Source organism: Leucopleurus acutus (genome assembly GCF_964270905.1).
Source record: "Leucopleurus acutus genome assembly, chromosome: 10".
Lineage (NCBI taxonomy): Eukaryota > Metazoa > Chordata > Mammalia > Artiodactyla > Delphinidae > Leucopleurus > Leucopleurus acutus.
In genome coordinates, this window is record NC_139153.1 from 103198366 (window position 1) to 103223122 (window position 24757).

Below are 24757 nucleotides of genomic sequence, written 5' to 3' on the forward strand. Positions count from 1 at the left end.
GAGCCGAGCGTATGAATTTCGTTTGGACCTGGTGTTTTAAACATACACCCATAAAGAGATTTGGGGGGTAATTGAATAATCAGAGCATAGACTGGAGAATAAATAACATTAAAGAATTATCATAGATTTTGTCAGATGTGATGATGGTATTGGTCTTTACGTAAGAAAATATCCTTTTCATAGAGAGACGTCTGTGGGCTTAGAAGTGAAATGACATGATTTCAAGAATTTGCTTTAGGGCTTCCCTGGTGGCGCAGCGGTTGAGAGTCCACCTGCCGATGCAGGGGACATGGGTTCGTGCCCTGGTCCTGGAAGATCCCACATGCCGCGGAGCGGCTGGGCCCGTGAGCCATGGCCGCTAAGCCTGCGCGTCCGGAGCCTGTGCTCCTCAACGGGAGAGGCCACAGCAGTGAGAGGCCCGCGTACCGCAAAAAAAAAAAAAAAAAAAAGAGAATTTGATTTTAAATATTACAGGAAACAGTGAAAGAAAAGTGGCAGAAGAACCAAGAGAAGCAAAATGTTGATCATCGCTGACCCCACACGTGGTCTCTGGGGATTCATTACACGATTCTGTCTTCTCGGTGAACGTATGAACTTTCAAAAGCTTTTAAAAATGCAGACATAAGAGAGACGGGAAGGTATGCAGAAGAGGCAAATGAGAAAAAAGGAAGACCTTGTTTAGAAAGACTAATTGCTAAGAATTCCTCCCTGTTGAGGACGAGTATGCTAAAGAGTGAAGTACATTTACCATTACCAGGTATTATACAGTAAGGATACTGTGACCTCATGTTGAGATGTATTCTGTTTACCATAAACCCAACCCCTGCTTTCCTGACTGCTCGTCAAGCTCATAAAACAACAACAACGTCGACAGTGCTGTTGAAGAGAAATAGAAGTTGGGTGGTCCTGCCTGCCCGCCGACACCTGGGGAGCGTGTGCTGCTAATGTGAGGCAGAGTTGGCAGTAACGTAGGACTGTGCTCCTGGGCCACCTTCCTCTGAGGGTTCAGACCTGCCGTCTCTGAGGACTCTGTTGGATGCATCATCTAACGATGCAGACAGGATTGGTCAGTAAGTGCAACTTTGACCCGCAGGATGGCTGGTACCAAAGAAAATGAGGATTGAGGAGTGTCACTTGGAACTGACGGCTGGAAACCTGTGTTCTGGACCCGAAAATCCCCCTCTCTCTGTACCTGCTCCTTCACTCGACCTGAATGAGGGTGCTCAGCAGATGCAGAATGCAGGGACTTCAGCGGGCTTGAGGCTGTTCTGATGCTTCAGGTCCCTTCTCTCGCTGGATTTTTCCTCTCTCGCTAAATGCTGGGAGACTGCAAGTGGTATTAATGTAAATTCTTAAGTGTGTACTGCTGAACGTTAGTCACTGTTTTTAAACAGAAGCGCTTGCTAAGCGGAAACATCAGCGAGCGTTTAAATCCTTTTTCCTCATTTTGAGTAATTATAATACTCGTTTAAAAGAAACATGAGGTGATAGAACGAATTCGTTCTCTGGAGAGGACACTGGGCTCAGGGGCTCCTTCTGCGTAGCTGGGCTTTGTGGGCAGTTCTCCCCGGTAGTGCTCAGCATGTGAGTCTGTGAACCACAGTGGGCTCCCGTGTCAGAGCAGCTTCTGCAGATTTACTCACCGGTCTCAGCTACCGTGACGCTCATTGATTCCATCGTAGAAATCTAAGGAAAGAGGAGCGCAGGTAAAGCCACTGTACCAGACGGGAAGAGTCCATCACGAGCTTCTTCAGGTGACAGATACCTGAGTCCCCGCTGTGTGCCAGGCACCATCCCAGGCTCTGAGGAAGGGCAGTGAGCAAAGCCGAGGAGGCCTGACCTCCAGGACCTTAGATTCCAGTGGGTGCAGCCGAGAGGCCAGACCCACCAGGGACTCCTGTTGGAGACCTGCCTGCAGCCTGGCCGGTGGAGGCACCGGGGAACGGGGGTCCTAGCTTCAGGTCCTGCTCGTTTCCCTCCTTAGCTGTGTGACCTTGGACAAGTCACGTAATGACTCCGAGCTTTGGGGTCCTCTTGTGTGAAACGAGCATTAAAAACAGTACCTCCGGGCTTCCCTGGTAGCGCAGTGGTTGAGGGTCCGCCTGCCGATGCAGGGGACACGGGTTCGTGCCCCGGTCCGGGAAGATCCCACGTGCCGCGGAGTGGCTGGGCCCGTGAGCCATGGCCGCTGAGCCTGCGCGTCCGGAGCCTGTGCTCCGCAACGGGAGAGGCCACAGCAGTGAGAGGCCTGTGTACTGCAAAAAAAAAAAAACCAAAAAAAAAACAGTATCTCCATCGGAGAGTTGTGCAGATTGAGTGAGTTTAATGGATGAAAAATGCCCACCGACGTGTTTAGCCACAGTGAGGGGGAGCTGTGCCTTAGCCCAGCGCTGCAGACCTGATGGGTAACCTAGCAGGTAGGTGATGTGGTTCTTCTGCATTTGAGCGTTAGATGTTTGAGTCTGTATGTCTGGCAGGCACTGGAATGTGAATTGTAGGAGATCTTTACGTTTCCATATTTTTTTATCTTCTTTTCTCTAAATGGAGGTGGTTTTAACCGTTCCGCTGGGTTGGCAGGTCCTAAATTGAGAGGAAAAGGAAGTTTTCCACGGGGAAGGTAAGAAATGGAAGCTGTTGTGATAACAGCAGCCTTTTACAGTCACGCCCTCAGATGCTATTTGAGTCTCCATGACTGGCGATTTCAGGCCACTTTTTGCTATAATAAGGAATTGCAGAATCACATGTCACAGGTCTATTTTCTGGGGTTCTGGGGGCCCCGTGTCCTCAGCCGTAATTAGAGGGTGGTGTGTCCCCTTCCGGGCCAGCTTGGTGAGGGCAGGGAGCAGGGAAGAGGAGAGAGGCCGGCGGGTGTCGGGGCAGCGGCCAGTGAGCGCACCCCCCTTGCTGGAGAGGAGCCCGGGCCCGGGGGGGCGTCAGCAGCCCGGGGGCTGGGCCGGGCCAGGCTGGAGGGAGCCGGTGCCCGAGGTGGGGGGCTGTGATGCCACCCCCCTTCCATTGGGCGGGGCCCCCTTCCTCCTGCTTCGGGCAGTTTCTCCCCAGCGGCCCCTCAGCTCCCCGGCTGATGACAGAGGTTCTTGGGCGGATAGGGAGGGGCTCCGCGTGGAAGGACGTGAGCCTGGCCCAGTGGCCGCTGAGTGGCCTGTGCTGCGGCCGCGGGGCTGCGAGGGGCCCGGCGGCCCGTGGTGGGCTTGCCCCTTCGTGGGGATGGCCGGGCCGCTCGGCGGAGCCCTGGGCTTTGATGGATTCCTCACTCCCCGGCGGATCCAGAAGCATGTTTCGTTCTGGTGCTTGAACACAGTTTGGGGGAGACTGTCCTTTCCTGAGTCCGTCTCCCTCCTCCAGCGAGTTGAGTCCCGCCAGCCCCTGTCCCAGGTGGGGTGACGTCTGGGTCCAGCCACAGTGAGCCGGGCGGCGCCCCAGGGGAACCGCAGGGGCCGGTGCTTCTCGAGAAGTCGTGGGGGCAGGAGCAGGGCTTGACACCCTGCTGGGCTCGCTGGGAGCGCGTGCTGACGCCTGCGTGCAGGCTGGTTTCTTGCCAGTCCAGACTCCCCGTTTCTTTCCTGGGGACCTGGTGCAGGAGTTCGTGAGGGTGGGGGGAGGTGGGTGTGGGCCTCACAGCCCAAAGGGGAGGCAGAGGCAGCGAGAGAGGGACCGTCACCCAGAGGAGACCGTTCTTTCCACGCAGCCTCGTCAGCCTCCCCTGGAGAGCAGAGGCTACTGACGTCCAAGAATCCTGTCACAGGGGCTTGTACGCGTATCGTTTTGTCGGTTCCGACCAAGTTTTGCCTAAAACCCAGGATCGGTCAGGTCCCACATGGGAGCACTTACTTTAGTGGTTAGTCTCTGGGGGACGTGAGCCCACCCGGAGCCGGACCCGGACGGCCTGAGCCTGAGGTCTGTAGGGACGACAGCCTTGAACGGCGGTTGGATGTGTGTCACCTCGTGGCCGAGGAATGTTATCTGCTTTGTAGGCCAGGAAGGAGCAGCACAGAGAGGCTGAGCGACTTCACCCGACGGGAAGGGGCGGGGAAGGGGTCCCACGCCTGCCGTGCGCCCACACTGGCGCCCCAGCCTCTCCCCTGCAGGGCCCACTTCCTCCTCGTTCTATGCGGATGCTGTCGGCCAGCTGCATGTGTTCCCTCCTTACGGCCGACTGCCATCCAGAAAAACCCTGGAGACTCATTTCAGAGCAGCTGGGAGCACTTCGAGATCCCAAGAAAACGTAGGCTCCCGGAACTGCGGCAAGCACGCACAGCTTTTTAGAAATGCATTTAAGAAAGGATAAGGGCTGAGCGCTCCTGTGCGCAGAGCTGGGATCAGACCTTCCTCGGGTAGAACCATCTACCTGCAGGCCCCACCCCCTCCCAGATGCGGGGACTTAGGACGTTCACCCTCTGATGTATTCCTTCCTCTCCTCACTTCAGAAAAGCTGACTTCTCATCATCCAAAAGGAGCATGTGATTAAAGGCAAACCCAAAGTGCCTGAGGTTCTTTGATAATTGCTTTTTCTTTTTTAAACATTTTACAGCCACCTTCAGAACGTAGTTGATTTCAGGCAGTTCGGAACGGATTCCTGGTGCGTCAAGGCAAAAGGGTCACTGTAAGTGTCATGCCCGTGTCCTTACATCAAATGGCTGTGTTTTTCCATTGCCTCAGCAGGAATACTGAAATGCTGTAGATCTGCTGGAACGCTCTACGTTCTTCCACCCGATGAGATAAAGCAAAATCTCTGCTAGGATTCCTAGCAGAACAGAAGCCCTGGAGAGGTCGGGAAACGATTTTACTTATTCCGCTCTCATAGACGTGTGCCTGGGAGACAAAAGCATTTCTCCTGCTGTGGGTGATGCCCACGGTTTGGGAGAAGCACGGTGCGCCAGTGCTTGTCAGGGGGGCATCTGGGGCTCTTGTTAAAACGCAGGTGTGATCCTGGGGGCCTAGGCGGGGCCTGAGGCTCTGTGTGCCTAAGAAGCTGCCAGGTGACGCTGATGCTTCCCGTCCAGGTAGCTGGGAGTGAGAGGATCGCTCGGGCCACTTGCGGGCGAGGAAGGAGAGACCCTGTGGAAGGAGAACCACGGCAAGCTCATCGTCGTCTGAGCAGTGGTCACAGGGAGGGTCGAGGGAGGAGGAGCCAGACTGTGGAACCCTCTGCCTGTCGAGGGGCGATGCTGCTTTGTCGCCCACAAACCTCGCCCCGGGTTTGGGAAGTGGCCTGTGATCCTCGGTGCGACAGCACGTGGTGTAGACTGACGTGTGGCATTAGACGTCCCGAAGGGGGCCTGGGGGAACAGAACGATAGCTGCAGATATCTTCATACTTAAGAGCCAGGTGGAGAAGAGGAGAACCACCAGCCCCACGCAGGGCCTGTCGAAACAGCGAACCCGAGGACGTGAAGCCGTTATGCTGCCTTGACGCTCCCTCTCTGAGTGGCCAAGTGCTGAATTTTCTCATCTGATCTTAACCTGTGCCGAGCCTCAGAGCATCACGCTCGCCCTGGCGGATGCCGAGTTCTGGTTTCCATAGCAGCGCATCCACTGCTTGTGCTTATTTAATACGTGAAAACTAGAGCCTGCAACTGTTAGTCTTTCCTAAAAGACCCTGATCTCTATTATCTTTAAGAGCGGAAATGCCAGGTGGGCGGGGGGAAGGGATGGTTAGGGAGTTTGGGATCGACTATATTTTTATTTTATTTTATTTTATTATTATTATTTTTTTTTGCGGTACGCGGGCCTCTCACTGCCGTGGCCTTTCCCGTTGTGGAGCACAGGCTCCGGACGCGCAGGCTCAGCGGCCATGGCTCACGGGCCCAGCCGCTCCACGGCATGTGGGATCTTCCCGGACCGGGGCACGAACCCGTGTCCCCTGCATCGGCAGGCGGACTCTCAACCACTGCGCCACCAGGGAAGCCCGGGATCGACTATATTTAAAACGGATAACCAACAAGGACCTACTGCATAGCACAGGGAGCTCTGCTCAGTGTTACGTGGCAGCCTGGAGGGAAGGGGAGTTTGGGGGAGAATGGATACGTGTATATGTATGGCTGAGTCGCTTTGCTGTGCACCTGAAACTATCACAACATTGTTAATCGGCTATACTCCCAAATAAATTAAAAGTTAAAAAAAAAAAAAAAGAACGCCAGATGTGGGGTAAATACCTGAGCCCCGCTAGGAAGTGATCCTTTACGTGAACCTGGCCTGGGCGCTGAAAGGAACAGCAGCACAGTAAATGGCCAGGAGAGAACTGTTTGATCCTATTTTCTTAATTAAGTAGCAGAAGTTCTTTATGAGCAAGGCCAGGCTTCTCTGTCGCGCACGGGTAGCTGGTAGCAAGCAGGCTTCCCTGTCGCGCACGGGTAGCTGGGGTGCTGACCTGCTTGTCTGCGGCAGGGCAGGGGTGGAGACCCGGGCGGCTGTTATTTCTTCCTTACAGATGAGCTGGCGTAGCTATTGGCCGGCATGGTGCATGATCCTTGTTAATGCCGATTCCCTCCTGTGGCCAGATGTAACCGGCCTGTTCCGCCCCCTCTCATCTGCTTCCCTTCTTACTGCCTCTTGACCTCTGACCTCTGCTCTGGCCTCTGGACAACCAGCAGATGGGCTGTAGCCACTGATCTACGAACAGTCTCTGGATACAGAGACGTGAGAAGTATTCTCTCCTGAGGGTCTAATTCTTTTTTAAAAAATCATTTTAACTATGCTTTTTTTAAAAAAAAAATGAAAAAAAAAGCAAGCTTTAGGGAATCCTGCAAATTGTTGAAGAAGAATAGCAGACAAATTACAGGCTCTATAGGGGGAAAATATATAAAACCCAGATGCATCTTCTAGTATTGGGGACTTTATTACAGGAATTCATGTAGTGGGTGTGCACTGGTTGTCGCTTGGGTGCTACAATTTAAGGTTTTGTGACCATCTTTTTTTGCGCAAGGTCAAATTAAGAGCATAGATTCTTGCAAACAGGAGGGACCGTGTCCTTGACATTTATTGAAGGCAGACACCGGTGTTTTTGCAGCTATGAAGGTGAATCAGACCTGCCCCTACTGGCAGAGCCGTCATCTGCGGGGGGTGCGTGGGATGCCCAGGTCACGGGGGCAGCAGAATTCTGAGAGGGAGGGGGGGCTTGGGTGAGATCCGCCCTACGTGATCCAGTCTGCTTCATGGTTTGGCTTCTGTCTTGTTCAGAAGATGGCTTGGATGCGACTGACCTGTCTTGGTCTCACGTGTGAGTGGGTTGCCTGGAACTCAGAGCTCGGGGAGCAGTGGGACGGAAGGAGGGGTGGTGAGGCGGGGGGAGCTGGGCTGGGCTTCCTGTGCCCTGTGCAGAGGTTGGGAGGGCCGCGTGGTCCAGCAGCAGAGACGGAAGGAAGGGCGGCAGAGGGAGCTCAGAGGCGCCGAGAGAGCAGAAGGTATGGGGGCCGCGTGTGACGCACGCGCTCTGTCTCCCCGCGAGGCAGCGTCTCCTAGTTCCTGAGCCGGCCGCTCTCCGTCACAGCGTTCTTCGGCCACGACTTGCTCTGTGACCCTGAGCAACGATCTCGCTCCCTTTGCAGGGGGAGCCTCAGCTCGTCCAGCTGCACAAACGAGCATCTCAGCCTTGACGCACCACCTTGCAGCCCTTGGCCAGACGGGAAGCGTGCTGGCCCGGCGCTCACGGCTCTCTTGTCCCTTCTGTGTTCCAGGCATAGAGCTCTGCCCCCCGGGAAAGCGGTTCCTGATCACAATGGTGGCGAGCTTCGTGGCCACGGCGGGGCAGCTCCTCATGCCCGGGCTGGCCGCCCTGTGCCGGGACTGGCAGGTGCTGCAGGCCCTCATCATCTGCCCCTTCCTGCCCATGCTGCTCTACTGGTCGTGAGTATCCTCCCTGCCACCCCCTGGGCCACCTGCGTTGCATCCCAGGGCCGCGCCCCGGGCGCGGTCCCCAGACATCCCGCCAGTCTCAGCTTGTGGCATTTTTAATGAGGGAATTTTCCTCTCTTTTTAAAAAAATTTCCTCTTCTAAACGTTTCATCTTGGCAAACGTTCTGACATACACAGAAGTAGACGGAGGAGTGGGGCGAGGCCTAGGCGCCCCTGCCCGGCTCCAGCCACCTACCCTCCACGGTCTGGCTGAACACACACTTGCCGGGTGTTTGACATGACTTTTCAAGACTGGGTTTGCAAAGGGCGGGGTCTCGTGTTGGGAGGGGAAATGTGTTTGGAGGTGTTCAGGAGAGATTTAGCAGAGCCACTGTCCCCTGTCTCCTCTGGGCTAGGGATGGGCAAACGCCGGCCCACAGGCCAACTCTGGTCCGCTGTCTGTTGTTGTAAATAAAGTTTTGTTGGAACACGGCTGTGCTCACGTGTTTCCACGTGTATCATCCGTGACCTCTCTCATGCCACGATGGCAGAGCTGAGCAGATACGACCAAGACGCTGTGGCCCTACAAAGCCGAGAACGTTTAGTCTCTGGTCCTTTGCGGAAGTTTGTCCACCCCTGCTCTGGACGAGCCCACTAGGCCTTTTAGAACCGTGTGTAACTTTTAGTGTTTGGCTTGCTGACTTCAGAGAAAAAACAACTGAACACACTGGCCTGGCTTGGGGCTGTGACCTGGGCAACCAGATGCTTTTAGACTCCTCAGGGGATTAATGTTTAGCCAAGGTTGAAAAACGCCGCTCTCGGATAGAGACATGTTTACAGCGCCCGAAAAATGAGCGCTGTACCCTTTCTGTGAAAACCTCTTCTTTCTTTCCTTCCCTCCCGTCCCCTCTCTGTGCCAGACTCTCCCGCCGGCCCGCGCTGGGCACAAGGTGCTGGAGAGGAGGTGGTACCCGCTGCTCTGTGTCTCTGTTATTTAGTCACTAATGCAAACCCGATTTGGGGCCAGAAGTCAGTTGTGTCTTAGCTTTAAGTGCTCGCCCTAGCGGACACGGCTGTTAACGGGGCTTCCTTTCCTAAGGTGCGGGGGAGGGGAAGAAAGCGCGACCTTGCAGCTTAACAGGCTGGCCCCGCCCTCACCCTGGCAGCAGACCCCCCAGCAGAGAAATCACATGAGCCAGACTCACGTGTCTTTTCCTCAAGAGCCGGGTTCTCGCTCACAGTGTCCTCAGAGGCTCGGCAGTGGTGGGGAGGCTACAAGGACAGATGAGAAAAAGGCCACCTGCCAGGAAAAGCGTCCCCCACCCGAGGCTGGACGGCACCCGTTCCGCAGGAGCCCGCGTGTTTGGGGACATCCTGTTCTTTCCTGCAGGGTCTTAAGAGGCAAAGAACGAAGTCGTTCCCCAAAGCAGGATGGAGTGGGCAGCCTGTCCTCATGTCCCTAAGGATATGCTGCGTCCAGAGCTGGGCTTTGCTTGGTTTGGAATTTCAGGACATTTCCTTATTTAACACTTGTTTGTATCGTGTTCGTGTCAGAGGCAAATGGCAAGCACTGTATTAATAGTGGGTCATTTGGTCTGGGCATTTCATGGCCCCATTGTACAGATGGCAAAGCTGAGGACACCCACCTGACCCTTGAGCCCGGAGTTGTGCTGTCTCTAGCTCTGCAGTCAGGAATCCGCCGACCCCACTCCTCTGGCTTCCTGGGCTCCACTGCGCCCAAGGGCAGTGGTGCTGTCTGCTGGCCCCTGGAGACACAGCCTCTTGGAGACTCACACACCTGTAAGGATAGGCAGCGTTGTCTCCATCACCTCCAGGCTTTGAGGCTCAGCCCAGGCTCTGCTCCCACCTGTCCCAGGTAGGAGGAAACCTGTCAGAGAGAAAAGGCAGAGGATGGTTTCCTGGAGCAGGGCTGGGGGCCTGGCCCCTGTGGGAAAGCTTTAGGGGTTTTGTTTATCTTATTTTTTTATTTTAAATTTTAAAAATATATCAAGGTTTAGTGTTAGGCAAGGTAAAAATGTTCATTTATTTAAATCCATTGTAAAGCATAAAAAATAATTCTTTGAAACACACAAATGTAAAAATATGACTCTTTGGTGAAAAGGGCACCCAGGGTACTCTGATAAGTGAGAAGTGTGTGTGGACAGACAGACGGACAGCGTCTGCAGGCACCAGGCACCCCAGTATGGGGTAGACCCGCTCCACCCACCCGTGTACTTGTCCCTTGTGTTATTACGTAAGGCCCCTGACGTATGTCCGGCCTGCAGTAGCGCTTGCAGAGATCAGCTACTGCTCTTACTGTTACTATATCCCCGCCTTCCCAGTGTGGAAGCCTGGGTGTATCTGGGGCCAGTCGAGGGAATCACGGTAAGAGGTGTGTCCCACCTCTGCCTGTAGTCGTGAGTGGCCCCAGGGGCGTCACTGGCTTTTAAAGGCCATTGAGGTGCCCCCTCTTTCTCGCCCCCTAATGACCACCCTTCCTCCCCTCTGCTACGGTGGAAGATTTCTTGCAGAAGGCTCTGTGGTTTGACAGGAAGAACTGGCCTCTGGGGAGGGCAGTGAGCTGCAGCGGCCAGCACGACCGGCTGTTGGTGACAAAATGTTGAAAGTCACTCTTTGCTGTAAGAGCAAGTATTTACCGCATGTGCCCTGGGTGCCCGGCAGCCTGCTCGGTGCTTTGGAGCAGGCCTGAGGAACAGGTGTGTTAACAGGGCCATAAAGCAGAGCACACGACATGAAGTCCCCGGGACGCAGGGTCAGGTCAGGAGCACAAAGGAAAGGGTGCAGGTGAAGGATCTTCTGGTCCACATGGAAGCTGGGAGCATCCAGACACACCAGGTAAGAGGTGACATTATCCAAATACGGACACAGCGCTGACCCCCAGCACAGGAAAGGGGGTGCTGGGCAGAGACTCAGGACAGCATTCACGCTGGAGTGACACAGGGCACCACAGGGCAGCTGAACCAGAAAGGGGCCCAGGGGCCTGGGTTATCCCTGCACGGGGCCCGGGGCTGAGATCTCAGGCCTCTTCTGCTCTTAGAACTGAGCCCCCGGGACGAAGCCGGGCCTCAGAGCATCAGTGATAACAGATCTCTGCGCAGCACAGGGCCTCAGCTCCAAAGCTGGACAACTGCCCCGGGCCGTGGGCGGGAAGGACATCAGCGCCTTGGAGTCTGCACCACACGTGGCTACATGTTCCTTTCCAAATTCCAGCTGCTCTCCAGGGCTGACAGAAGAACCAGGGGAGCTCGCTGGAACCTCAGGGTCAGAAATGAAACCTCCGTGGGGCATCACCGGAGCCGAGACTCACGTGGAAGAGAATTCTCACCAAGGATGAGCTCACCGAGCCCAGGGGACCCATTACCACGGGCAAAAACTATACTTCAGGGAGTTTGCATCTCAGGAATTCTGCAAAACAGACCAGTCTGAAAGAGAAGTGAATTCACCTCAGATATTATGCGTCGTTACCACTTAGGCGCACCGCGTGCCGTTCTAGACACGACGGATTCTGGATACTGCCGTGCACGTCACCAAACCTCTGCCCGCTGAGACGTACTTGATGGGCTGATGGGGGGCCCACAGCCCGTAAATCATAAGTCAGCCAATAACATGCTTTCAGATAACCGGCACTAGGAAGAAATGGAATAAAGCAGCGGGATGCAGAGGGACAAGTGCAGTCAGCGTCTCTGAGGAAGTGACTTCTGGGCTGAGACTACGTGCCCGGCGCACGGCGGCCGCCAGGGTAAAAGCTGGCTCCGCTTGGCTTTTTGTGGAAGAGGAAGGCGGTGGCCAGTGTGGCCAGAGCCCGAGTGGCCAGTTGGGGCGGAAGATGATCTTGGACACAGAGGTGGGTCAGACGTGGGGGGCCTTGGGCGCCGAGCTTCCTCTGCCACCTGAAAACATGCCAGCGGCCGAAGCGGGGCAGGGCTGTGCCCTGGGAGCCTCGCTCTGTCTGCTGTGGGAGTGGCCACAGGGCAGGGCGGGTGCTGATGCAGCGCTGGCTGCGGGTCACCTGACGGGGTCTGGTTCCAGGTCTGTTCTGCAGGTAGCCCTGGGAGGTCTCGTTTGTGGATCTGCTGGGGCACAGGTGGGTAAGAGGGCGAACGGCCCGGGCTTGGGAGGCATTTCCGGGACGTGATGGAGATGTTCCGGCCACCCTCCCGAAACGCCGGTGCATGCCGTCACCTGCCTTAGAGCATCACTGTTGGTGCCAAGTACCTGTGATAGTTTGTGAGGACGAGCACGTGCACGTCTGCTTTGGGCCTGGCATGTGCTGGGCACGGTCGCGACACCAAGGCCTCTCCCCAGGCAGCGTCTGCGAGGTGTCGGGTGCCATGTGCCCACGCCCCTGCCTGGTGGAGCAGCTCACCAAGGAGGGCGACCTCACGTGCCTCCTTCGAGGCAGGTGCACCGTCAGGTGTGGCGGTTTGAACACGTCTTAAAGTTTTCAGGACACGCTTTTCCCGAGATCAGCTGCAGGTTTCTATGTGCGAGGCTGTATCAACCTGATATTTTCGGATTAGGTACGAGCTGGTGGTTGGTGGGATTATTCCTGTTTTTAGCTGAGGAAACCAGGACATCAAAAAGCTGCACCAGAGACACAGGTGTGGCAAGTCATTAAAAACTGGTTTCTGAATGTCAGTGGTTCTCAGAGTGCGGCCACCGGGCCAGTGTCACCACCACCACCACCACCTGGGAACCTGTTAGCAACACCAGGGCTCAGACCCCACCCCAGGCTGACTGAGTCACAGTGTCTGCGGGTAGTTTAAGAAGCCTTCCAGGGGTGCTGGTGATGGCTCAGGTCCCAGAGGGCTGCTGTACACCAGGCTGCCCAGTGAGAAGGAAAAGCCAGATATCTGCTTATGGGATACGGGACCTGGTCCACTTCCAATAAAGTGAAAGATGCTGTCAAGAGTGAAAGGAGATGTGGGTTGGCTGGGGCAACACACCCTTCTTAAAAGAAGCGGTTCTTGGTTCTGCAAGGACGTGACACAGTTGCCGTCCTTGAGGGTCTGTGAGATGCCACACGGGACCTAGCTGCCCAGTCCAGCCCCACCGTGAGTCATCTCAGGCGGCAGACGGCAGAAGTCAGGCATTCCTGGAAGTGACAGACGAAGACAAAAAACCCTTAGTACAGAGTCCAGTGATTTTTATCTGCACTGTGAGAACATAAACCCACATGCATGTATGTCTGGGAGTCTTCAGCTGTGGCCCGTGATGGAAGTTGCTGGGAGGGAAAGGTCCCACCTTGCTTACCTGTGTGTCCCTCACCCCTGCAGGGAGCCTGGGTGCGGTTTTCCTTCACATTCCCCAGACTCCCAGCCAAGTCCCTGGGTAGGACAGGGTCTCACCTGAGACTTACCTGATGTGTGTGTTGCGTGAACTGCCTCGAAGTTTCAAAACGTGTGAAGATGCTGAATTATTAACCGAGTGCTGCTGGCAGTCAGCGTGATCATGGGAAACGTTCGGGAGAACGAGAAGAAGAAAATGAACGTGGGAATAATAAGGAAGTTAGAGAAAGATCGAGCTGCGCTGGGTAACATTGGAGAATAAGCAACGGTATCCATTCCTCAAATGGGAGATAAACCTTGAAACCCAGGACGTTCGACTGGGCTGACCTCAGGACTCACCGGTAGAGGAGAGACAATTAAAACCCTCGGGAAAATGCTATGTGCTAAAAGCGATCTTAATTTTAAAAATTTCAAGAAACAAGCCATTGTATTGGGTTGGCCAAAAAGTTCGTTCGGTTTTTTTTCTGTTAAGATGTTATGGAAAAACCCACACGAACTTTTTGGCCAAGCCAATAAAACATTGAAGGGGCCTCATGTCAGATAAATATCCAGAAAAAAAAAAATTACTAACAATTCCAATAGATAAGCGCTCCTATATGTTACTTGGCTCTTTTAAATAGCATCGGAAATATTCTGGCCAAAATAAGACTAATTTTTAACGTTTCTTGAGGGTTTGCTCTGAGTCAGACCCTCTGAAGGAGGTTCCACGGCGCATAGAGAAATCGAGGCACAGAGATTGGTACCAGCACTGGTCCGAGGTCAAAGCCGGTAGAGGCCAGTCCAGAGCCAGCGTGAGGACGAGTATATACGTGCATCCCCGCGGCTGCCGGCCTTTGTCTCTCGCCTATACACTTGAGGGACAAAACACCTTCCTCCATCAAAAAGAGTTTTATTTCAGTACGGGGTCAAAATAACACTATGCAAACAGGCAAAACACGGGCCGCAGGGCGCCCCGCACACCAGGAGGGAGACTGGAATCAGTTACACCATCACCAAAGGTTAAGCCTCACAGGACGATGTTTTCCTTCCAGGAAGCGGAAGAAGTGAGAAGTGAGTCATAAAAGGCATGTAGCCTCTGGGAGCTTGAATGAATCTGCAGTAATTATTTGTACAGGTTATCAGATAGTTCATTTGGGGAGAGTTTCAGGAAACTTAGAGCAAAAAAAATTTTTTTAGCCAAATCCTGTTTGTCTACAAATTATCTAGATGGGGGAAGACTAGGTAGTACTGACAAAGGCAAACATAGACATAAAAATGATAGCCCGTATGTCCGTCATAAGCACAGGATATGAGCAATTGAAAGTGAGATCAAAATGTTCTCTAAATTGGCGGCCAGAGGCAACCCCATTTTTGCCTTCTGAGTGGGCAGAGATTATGTAAAGTACTAGGAACCCCTGCAGTCAACTGGAATGTTTCCAAGTAGATGTGGAGAGAGGCGCTCCCACAGGGTCTGGCCTCCGCTCTGAAGGCCAGCGTCACTGACCCCAGAGCCACACCGTGGTCCACGCGGACCCCGTGCCTGACACGTGCTCCAATGTTCCACCCCACTCCCCTGCCCACCCCTGGGAGGCTGGGGGTCGCTTAAGGCCAGCTTGAGGGTCTCTGAGCCTCAAGACCAGGCAGGGTTCAGGCAGCGTGCGTGGCGAGCCTGTGTGTTCAAGCGTGCACGCGCGTGTGCGTGTGGTGGGAGCAGTGAGGTCGAGCTGTTGGCCGCTGGCAGAAATTGGGGAAATGCCCGTCTGGTGACAGGTGTCTAGTGAGAGCTGCCAAGTGTTTGCCCGGCTGGCAGCTGGCAAAAGTCCACGTGGATGGACAGAGAGAGAGGGGCGAGGTTCCGGAGCCGGGTCTGAGGTCAGGGCAGGACCAGCAGGGGCCCCCCGATGGTGAGTGGCGTCTGTGGCCTCAGTTATCATCCTGTCGGGACGAGACTGCAGCCGCAGGTAGGGGGAGGCTGGGCCCCTGGGGAGGGTCTGTGGAGCCCCCTGTAACCGGTTGCTGATTCAGAGGTGCCGACAAAACTCCAGTTAGAAGCAGAACCACACAGAGCCTTCTGCCCACTTATCTCCTCGAATTGCTTTTCAGCATCTCATTTTATTTTTATCATTTGCAAAAATGCCAAGTTAATTCCCCTACCGTGTTACGTTTTAAATGCCCTGTGTGCCCTACGCTGTCTTCAGCCTGATCATTGTGCACGTGGATAAGTTAGTAAAAGAAGCAGAAGGAAGAGAGTCGAAGGAGAGAGAAAGTGGAAAAAACCAACCCAGATAAATTCCAAATGTTCCCGTTTCTAGTGGGAACTGAGGAACATTTTAAATTGATCGCAGCCGTTATACACTGTTGTACATTCCGAGTTGCTTAGCCTTTAAAAGGCCAGCTCCGAAGGCATTTTGGGAGCCAGCTCCGTTCGTCCTGGCAGCACCTAGAGCAGCAGTAGGATATTGGTTCAAGTGCACTGCGTGAGCAGCATGTTTTTTAACTTTCAGAAGGGGCCACGGTTACCATCAGCCCCTTGAAATAAACTAGGGAGAGAATGTTGGAGCTGGGGGGAGCCCTTGGTGTGACTCCACACACCCCACGCCCACCCCATTCTACAGATGGGGAAACAGAGGCCCGGAGGTTTAGGTGACTTGCCCAAGGTCACAAAACTGGTCTATAAACCGGCCTCCTGATACAGTCCCTCCACAGTTTTCCTGTAGTGGAAGAACTCTAGAGCTCAGGCGTGTATATCATTTTGAAAAACGAGAGATGCAGTGTTCCGAATTTATGTGACAGATAAGCTAGTGTGGTGGCCATCTAATTACAAAAGAATTCCTTGGGCTTCCCTGGTGGCGCAGTAGTTGAGAATCTGCCTGCCAATGCAGGGGACACGGGTTCGAGCCCTGGTCTGGGAAGATCCCACATGCCGTGGAGCAGCTGGGCCCTTGAGCCACAATACTGAGCCTGCGCGTCTGGAGCCTGTGCTCCGCAACAAGAGAGGCCGCGATAGTGAGATGCCCGCGCACCGCGATGAAGAGTGGCCCCCGCTTGCCACAACTAGAGAAAAGCCCTCGCACAGAAACAAAGACCCAACACAGCCAAAATAAATAAATAAATTTAAAAATTAAAAAAAAAAAAAGAATTCCTTGTTCTACAAAGATTTACAAGAAGAGTTGATTTGCCTTAGGAAGACTTCAGGGTTTAACCATCCTAAGAGCCGCATTTTCTTTAATTTCATACTTGTCCCTTCTCCCTAATTTACTAAGTCTAACTCAAGTCATGAACTTGACTTTTTTTAAAGAGCTAATTCATATCCATTTGCTCTGCCCTGAACTGAAACTACTTACCTTTTTTTTTTTTAACACCAAACAGAACTAAAGTTAAAAAAAAAAATGCAACTGAAAGCTTATCTACTGGAACCAAGTATGTATTTTTGTAAGAGCTTTGAATCAGAAACTTAGGATATTCCCCCAACTGGTGTTTAATTCAATTCTAGTCTCTGAATTTTTTCATTTTGAAAATCTTTACAGAATGTCATAAGTTTGATACTTGGTAATACCCCAAAGCATTAACAGCTAGAATCACCTCTTTAAATCAAAGCACCCTTAGAACAACTGTCTGAGACTCTTTTCACACACAAGTTCAGGGAAACTTCATCTCTGCAAAGCCCTTCATGGCTTTGCTCCTCCAACTTCACTTATGTCCTTCCCTCTGTGTTTTCTAACCTGTTTGATAGAAGACGCTCCCTGTAAGGCATTTATTAATTTACATGTTTTCCCCCCCGGCAGGCTGATCATGTTCAGTACACGTTCATCCCATGAGTTGCAGTGATGTCACATCACCAGTACAAGAGCATACCTGTCGACAGGTGTGTCACCCAAAACTAACTATATCAGAAACACAGACAAAACAACTTGAGGGTAAAATTAATTTCAAAGCGCGTTAGCAGTTAGCCTTACTTCCTGTCCATATTTACTTTGTGAGTAAATGTTCCAGTTCGGTGATTTGAAGAGAGAGACATACTTTGACTGTAGAGCATTGCCAAGCGCAGGTGTTACATGGGTTTGCTGGAAGGCAGCCTGCGTGGAATCGTCGTCTGTGTCAGGTCGTCCAGTGGGGTAGAAGGAATACTTGCTTTTATCGTTAAATGTTAAGGAAAAAAATCTCACCTTCACAGTATTGTGAAAGGATCGCAGTATCGCATTTTAATTTCTGATTCTTCTGAGAGACCATACAACGCTAGTAGAACAGATCCAGGAATGCAGGTCAGATGCACTTGAGACGGAGCCAGATAAGAGAAAGGCAGGAAGTAAGACAAAGATGGGAAAGCAGATCAGAAGCAACACGTTACTATTAAATCAGAAAGCGTCGAGGTCTGAAACGCACGTGGTGAGTCAGAGGCCTAAAGAGGGGAAGCGGGCAGGGTCCTCCTGTTGGAGTGGCTTCTGATGCTCAGCTTGGAGGAAAAACCCAAGGGCATCGATCAGAAAACAGGGAAAGGACTTCCCTGGTGGCGCAGTGGTTAGGAATCCGCCTGCCAATGCGGGGGACACGAGTTCGAGCCCTGGTCCGGGAAGATCCCACATGCCGCGGAGCAACTGAGCCCATGCACCACAACTACTGAGCCTGTGCTCTAGAGCCCACGAGCCACAACTACTGAGCCCGTGTGCCTAGAGTCCATGCTCCGCAACAAGAGGAGCCACCGCAATGAGAAGCCTGTGCACCGCAACGAAGAGCAGCCCCCGCTCGCCACAACTAGAGAAAGCCCGCGCGCAGCAAAGACCCAGCGCAGCCAAAAATAAATTACTTTAAAGAAAGGTTCTTCCTTTAAAGAAAAAGAGAGAAAGGAAGTGGAAAGCTTTCTCTCTTGATACAGTAACATCATTTACATTGGTACCATTGAAAAAGTAGTTCCACATAAATAAACTTTCCATGTAATTCTTTAAGAATTGGTACTTCATTGTAGCTATTTAGGGTGGACATCTTTTTTTTTTTTTTTTTTTTTTTTTTGCGGTATGTGGGCCTCTCACTGCTGTGGCCTCTCCCGTTGCGGAGCACAGGCTCCGGACGCGCAGGCTCAGGGGCCGTGGCTCACGGGCCCAGCCGCTCCACGGCATGTGGGATCTTCCCGGACCGGGGCACGAACCCGTGTCCCCTGCATCGGCAGGCGGACTCTCAACCACTGCGCCACCAGGGAAGCCCCCAGGGTGGGCATCTTTCTAAAATATTTTTTCCTGCTTTTTAAGTAGTACTGTAAGCCTGAAGTGGGAAAAGCGACGCTGCCCTAGGGATTCAAAGGCCACAGGTCCCAGACCTTTGAATCAGTGCCACCGGGCAAAGGCTAAGTGCAAATCAGAGATCCCCTCGGGCTTCAAGTTCAGATGCGTGACTCTGCCTTCTTCTGTGAGTGATTCAAGGGTTTTCATCATGTCAACAGACACGCGTGTGCTGCAGAAGTGTGATCCTGCAGCAGGGTCTGTGGTGTGGGGTGCAGTCTGGTGCCCCCGGGCAAGGTCGGAAAGCCCGTGCCTTCCCAGTTGGGCGTTTCCTGCTGCTCCTGCGCAGCCTCTCTGCCCCTCACTGCCTCCCCGACCCCCATCGCCGCCTGGGACTTCCTGACCCAGGACTCGGTTGTCTGAGTGAGGCCTGGGGGTTCTCCTCTTAAGAAAGCCTGGGTTTGCAGTGCGTCCTCTGTAACCTCCCTGGCGTTCAGTCAAAGCCTCTTCCTTAAATTTCTGGTTCTTGGCTTTCGTGGAATAACTGAGGCCACGGGGTTCATGGCCTGTAGATCCAGGCGGAGTTTGGATGTTCTCGGGATGCGCTGGGAAACGAGGTGGCCCGGGTAGGACTGACCTGCCTTGGTGTCCCCAGTGCACAGGTAGGATGTGAGCGTGGCTTCCTCCCAGGATCTCGGGGTGGACACCACCGTGCACACCCCCGGGGTGACGGTCTCCGGACCACCACGGGGGCAGTTGTGTGCCCATCTGGAAGGAAGGGGATTTCGGAGAGCGTAACAGGCATTTTCCATTGAAGGTAGGGGCAGTGTGACAGCAGAGGGAGCACCTTGAGATAAACGGGGCTCCAGTGGTCGGAAGGATGCGCACCCACAGGGCAGGGGTCAGCTCGGGGCAGGGAGGGCAGTGCAGGGGCGCCAGGACTGGGGCAGGAGGTCGGCGGAGGGGGGCGGAGTTCTCTGGAATCTTTTAAAGTAGAGAATGGGTTTATCTGTGATTTGCTTAATTAAAAAGTAACTTCGTGGCTGAAGTCTTTAACCACAGCTTCCTCCCTGTGGCTCCTGCTGCCGGGAAGGGGTGGCACCGTCCACCTGCAGCCCCGCCACCGCCCCTGGGGATGCTGACGTGTCCACCGGACGCTCACGCTTCTGCAGGGAAGTGTCTGCATCTCAGGAGAGCGATGCCCGAGGCTGACGCTCGTACCCAGTAGGTCCCGTTCTGCCTCAGGGAGTTCAGGTCTTTTCCCACGTGAGTTAAATGAAGAGGTTTTAGGTTTCAGAATCGTCTGGATTCTGGAATTGTGAATGAGGGATCCTGGACCTTCTGACCATCCTGAATGTATTTCGGAGGCCTCAGGACCATGTGCCTTGGGGCGAGAGGTCCATCAACCTGTTACCATCCTCAGGGAGGGGGTGGGACTTCTGCCCAGGGCTCTGCGTTTGCCCTTCCTGTGCCCCTCGCTTCCCGCCAGGGGCTCAAGACTTGAACTGGACGAGAGGAGACTTTTAGTTTTGCCCACACCCTCCCGCAGAAGCCCTGGAGCCATTGAACCCCTGGCTTGGAGGGATCACAGCCTGAAAGTCTCCCGAGTCCAAATCCAGCTCTGCCCCTTTAATAGCTCCATAATCCGGCCAACGTCGCCGAACCTGCTCTGCCTCAGTTTTCCCATCTGTGGAAGAGGGGTGATAATAGTTCTGCCCCACAGTGCGCTTGAGAGGACCAGATACTTCCAGCTTTCAAACACTCCTGTCTCTCCACCCACTCTGCGGACCACTGCCTGTCCCCGTAGCCATCGCCCCTTCTGGCAGCAACGGCAAAGCTCCCTCCTAGAGGTGCCGCGGTGGCCTTTATGCACATTACTGTGTTCGCAGAGGTCATCCTCGAGGTCGCGTTTTCTTAGTATCCGCACGTGCGGGTCCGCCAGCAGACGTGGGCTCCAGCTGCCTGCGGTGCTCTTCCATTTTCGTTGAAAATGTTGGGCATTTCTGAGGCTCAGCTGCACTCCTGCCAGATCCTGGGCCACTGGCCAGTTTTTTCATTTTCATGGTGTTACTACATTATGTGCCTGTCAGCAGACATTTCGTTAAATTCCCATAATGTGGCCACGCTGCACAGTATCCGAGCTAGAACCGCCATCTCTGGGCTTTCTCATAGGCTGACAGTTCAGCGAGTTCTTTATGAATTTGCAGCAGGTTTAAATACCCAGAGGGCACCGTGGCATCTGGAAGGGCTGAGGAGGTGGCGCTGGAACAGTATCTCCCACACCCCAGTCATGGGAGCGCCGTCTCCGCACGCGGGGTTGGTTTCTTTGCTGCATCCCCCGGGGTTAAGGATGTGGGGTCCTGAGTCAGACGGCCTGGGGTCACATTCAGCTCTGCATTTCACCACCCAGGAACCTGGAACACATCCTTGAGTGCCTTGCTTGAGTTTCCCCATCTGTGAAGTGGGGATAATGTTACTACAGCATAATGAGCTGGAAAGACGTAAATTCATGGGAAACGTGCAGAAGGGTGAGTGTAGGCCAGGCAGGCGTGGAGGAAGCGGCCTGCAGTGCTGTCCACCAGCAGAGACGGGACGTGTGGCTAACAGAGCCCTGGTCGCTGTGCCCACGTCTCCTGGGAGAGCCCTGTTTCTTTACTTGGGTTCATTCTGGTCCGAGGGCTGCTGCCCCTGATAACCTCAGGTCCTCCCCTCCCTGGGCCCTGCCTCTCTCCTCTCCTCCTCTTTCCTCCTCTTGGATCCAGGATTCTGGTTGTACCAGTTTGCAGTAACACAGGCTGTGTTTTCTCAAAATGACTAAATAAAATTAAAAGTCAATGAAACAAGATTGCAACCCCGCCACTACCCCCCTCTCCAAACCGGTATGTTTGGAAATGTTATGTATATATATGAGATACGTCTGTCTGTCTGTCTAACTGGCTATCATAGGTAAGGAAAAATCCTGATAGAAATCACAAAATATTTATAATCAAATCACAGCAAGAACTACTTACCAAAACTTGTGAAATGTTGCTAAAGTGATACTTAGGTGAAATTTTGAAGTCTGAAATGCATATATTAGAAAAGAAGAATTAATGATCTATGTGTCTATCTTAAGAAATGAGAAAGTGACACTAAACCCAAATAAATCAGAAAGATGGATGGAGATAACATAGGTGAGAGCTGTAGGGGTGGGCATTTGTGTTAGGTTATTTCATTATAAAGAAAAGATCTGATAAAGTATGGCGAGATGTTAATATCTATATAATATTGATGTCTGTTATGTTATATTGTGAGTGTTTCTGTTTGCTTGAATTATATTCGAAATTATAAACACTAGAGGCTAGTAAAGCAAACAGTAACTTTTATTATTTAAAAAAAAAATCAGTGCTTACAGTTTGAAACCTGTGTTTTGTCAGCTTTCCAATATGGGCTCCTGGGCGAAAGACATGAGACTTTCTGAGCCCGTCTTAATGCTCCGGCCGTACCTCACCAGGGTGGGCCCCCAGCTCGCCTGCACCTTTGTGCAGCCACGTGGGACAGTGGCTTTTTGGCTCTTGGTGACAACCCAGGTCTCCCAGCGTAGATTGACACTCTGATCAGACCATCCCAGTGTTCCACTGAAGTCAGCTGTTTCTGCAAAATACATCATGAACATTTAGAAACTTGATTTTTGTTCAGACAGGTAAGGGAGTGACAGCTGTGACATCATCAGTGACGTGACTCTGAAATAAAAGCTTAGCACTGAGAGCTTTTGCAGCTCTGCCTTACTTTGATTAGAGGCTCCCCAGAGCTGGTGGGGCAGGTGTTGGGTAGTAGCCAAGGTAACTTCTTATCATCATCAGTCATGATTCCTTGACACTCTGTAACTGACATGAAACACAGGGACGCCTGGAGCGCCGCGCCCGCAGAGGCTGTGCTGTCATCCCCAACCTTGACTTCCAGCTTTTGCTTCTCCCACACAGGGGTGCCACCTGCTTCAAAATCAGGTCCCAAGGGAACACAGCCTCCATCCCTGGGCACGTGGCAGTGGCTGGTTTCTCAAGAGACCTTGTGACCTGCAGAGTCTGAAATATTCACTGTTTGGACTTTTACAGAAAAAGCAAGCTGACGCACTGCTCCAGACAGGCACACGGTTCTCCTTGACGGACTTGCAAATCTCGTTATAAATGTAAAATTACAAAACGCATTGATAAGACACTAGTTTGGTTTTGGGTTTTTTTCCGATGGGACTCCTCACCGTACTTCATCCTAAACACAAACAAACCAGCAAGGAGTCTGTCGCTCATTACACTTGAAAACCATCACCCACCTCCGGGAGGCGTTCTGGGCAGTTAGCAGCAAGTTAGCAGCAAGATGAAACTAATTCTACAGTTGAGCCCTGGGCAGGTCAGGGGCTCCAGATGCTCAGAACGGAAGGTGCCCGTCAGGTCGCTAGGATGGGGGGATGGGGGCGTTGTTTTTAAACTTAAAATCATTCTATGAACATTTGTTTTTTGAGACAGAATATCACAGAAGCAGCCCTTCCATGAGTTGCTGGAACGTGTTTTAGCAATCCAGCGTCTGGTGAAAAGTATACACAGATTTCTTGACACAGCTGGGAGGATACTGCTCCTTTCTGCCTCATTTTAAACACTGCAACTTCTGCACTTTCTAAGAGAAAGCCAGAAACACCCAGGGCCACGGTCTTCTCTCGTCCGCTTGGGCCAAGAGAGAGTCCTGAGCACCCACCAGCCTCCGCCGCTCGCAGACGGGTACCCAGTCCGACCCGGCTGGACGCTCCCAGCCCCCGACAGCTGTGTCTTGACGCCTCACCCGGTGGGAAGAGCCTCACCCGCTCCCTGTCTCTTTGCAGGATCTTCCCAGAGTCCCTGCGGTGGCTCATGGCCACCCACCAGTTTGCGTCGGCAAAGAAGCTAATCCTGCGCTTCACACAGAAGAACCGCATGAACCCCGAGAACGACATCAAAGGCGTGATGCCTGGTGAGCACGTGTTCCCTTCAAACCCACAGCCCCGCCAGACTCGGGGGCCCGCCACCCGTCCCGCCGGGACCGGGAGTCACCCCACATCACCCCTGGTGCCTTCGTTGCCCAGCCAGCTGTCCAGCTTCCTGGGGCAGTCGGTCCTCAGCTAGACCAGGAACGTGGCCAAGGCCAAACCCAGAGGACGGCGTGACCTTGTGCCCCTGCCCCTCGGGGGAACCTTGAGGGCTGAACCGCACGGGGCACACAGCCTTGCCTGCCCGCGGGTTGGTGCCGGCGGTCCTGGCCAGGGGGCGCTGGCCTTCGCTCCCTGTCTCTCCCGAACAGGACCTGCAGAGAGCTGCTGTGTTGTCTGTGTCTGTCAGGACCTGTTGGTTGGGCCTCTGAGGACGCGGAACACTTCAGACCCATAGAATCCGTTTGTCAGGAACGTCAGCACAAAAGCTAGATCAGATCCATGAGGCCCCTGGAGGGCATTAAAATCCAGGCTCCTGGGCCCCTCCCGGCGCCCAGAGATTCTCAGCCAGTAGATCTTGGAAGGAACCTTGAACGTTGTCTGTTTAATAAGCACTAGAAGTGATTTATTGTGACCTGCAAAGTCTAAAATATTGACTATTTGGACTTTTACAGGAAAAGCAAGCATCTGATATCAGTATTAGAAGTGTGTTGATATTGTCTTAAATCTTTCCACAGCAGTTCTGTGCAAGGTACTGTAATTATCCCCATTTGCAGACAAGGAAACTGAGGCACAGAGAGGTTGAGTATCTTGCCAGAGGTCACACAGCTAGTGAGTAGTAGTGCTGGGACTTGAGCCCAGGAAGCCCAGCAGAAGCAGCTTCCCTGTGCTGCTTCCGAGAGGGAGATGGACGTGCTGGCGTGGCGGGCGGGGGGGTGAGGGGTGCGTGGACCTCGCTCCCTTCAGGCCACGTTTGCCCCTTTTGGAGTGTCTGGCTCTTGTCCCCAAACTTGTCCAGGCCCATCCATGAGCAGGTCAGCGCTCTTAAGTCAAAGTGCCTTGTTTCTGGCATTTCCCTAATTAAATCACCACACTCCACTTCTTTCAGGTTAAAATATTGTCTGGGAGAAGCTTGTTTTCTCCATCCTAATTACGCCGATTCGTTTCCCTCCTGTTTTTAGAAAGTGGTATCCTCGCTCAGGAGCTGGGCTGGTGCTGGTGTCTGTGCTGGGGGGCAGGCAGCAGCACGCATGACCCCGCCCCCGACGGGGGGCTGGGGTGGCATGCGCTCACGCCCCGGGGCACGCGGCTCTCGCCCGCCTCTGGGTCTCTGCTCCCTCCCAGCTGTCAGGCGCACGGTGACAGTGACGGTGACGTCATGGCACCAGGGCAAAGCTGGAGGCAGACGGGTGTCCGTTTCCTCGCAAGTGGCCCCTTGCACCTCCCTAGGCTGGACCGGTTTGCCTGCTT

The 24757-nt window shown here is 53.3% G+C and overlaps 1 protein-coding gene across 1 annotated transcript in view; it reads left to right on the forward strand.

Annotated features, from left to right (window-relative positions):
- The window catches only part of SLC22A23 (solute carrier family 22 member 23), a 146024-nt gene that overhangs the window by 97566 nt on the left and 23701 nt on the right, over positions 1 to 24757 (forward strand). Inside the window, exons 4-5 of the mRNA XM_082847535.1 lie at positions 7694 to 7862; positions 23204 to 23331. Of these exons, the coding sequence (XP_082703661.1) occupies positions 7694 to 7862; positions 23204 to 23331 (297 nt within the window). The remainder of the gene's footprint in view (positions 1 to 7693; positions 7863 to 23203; positions 23332 to 24757) is intronic.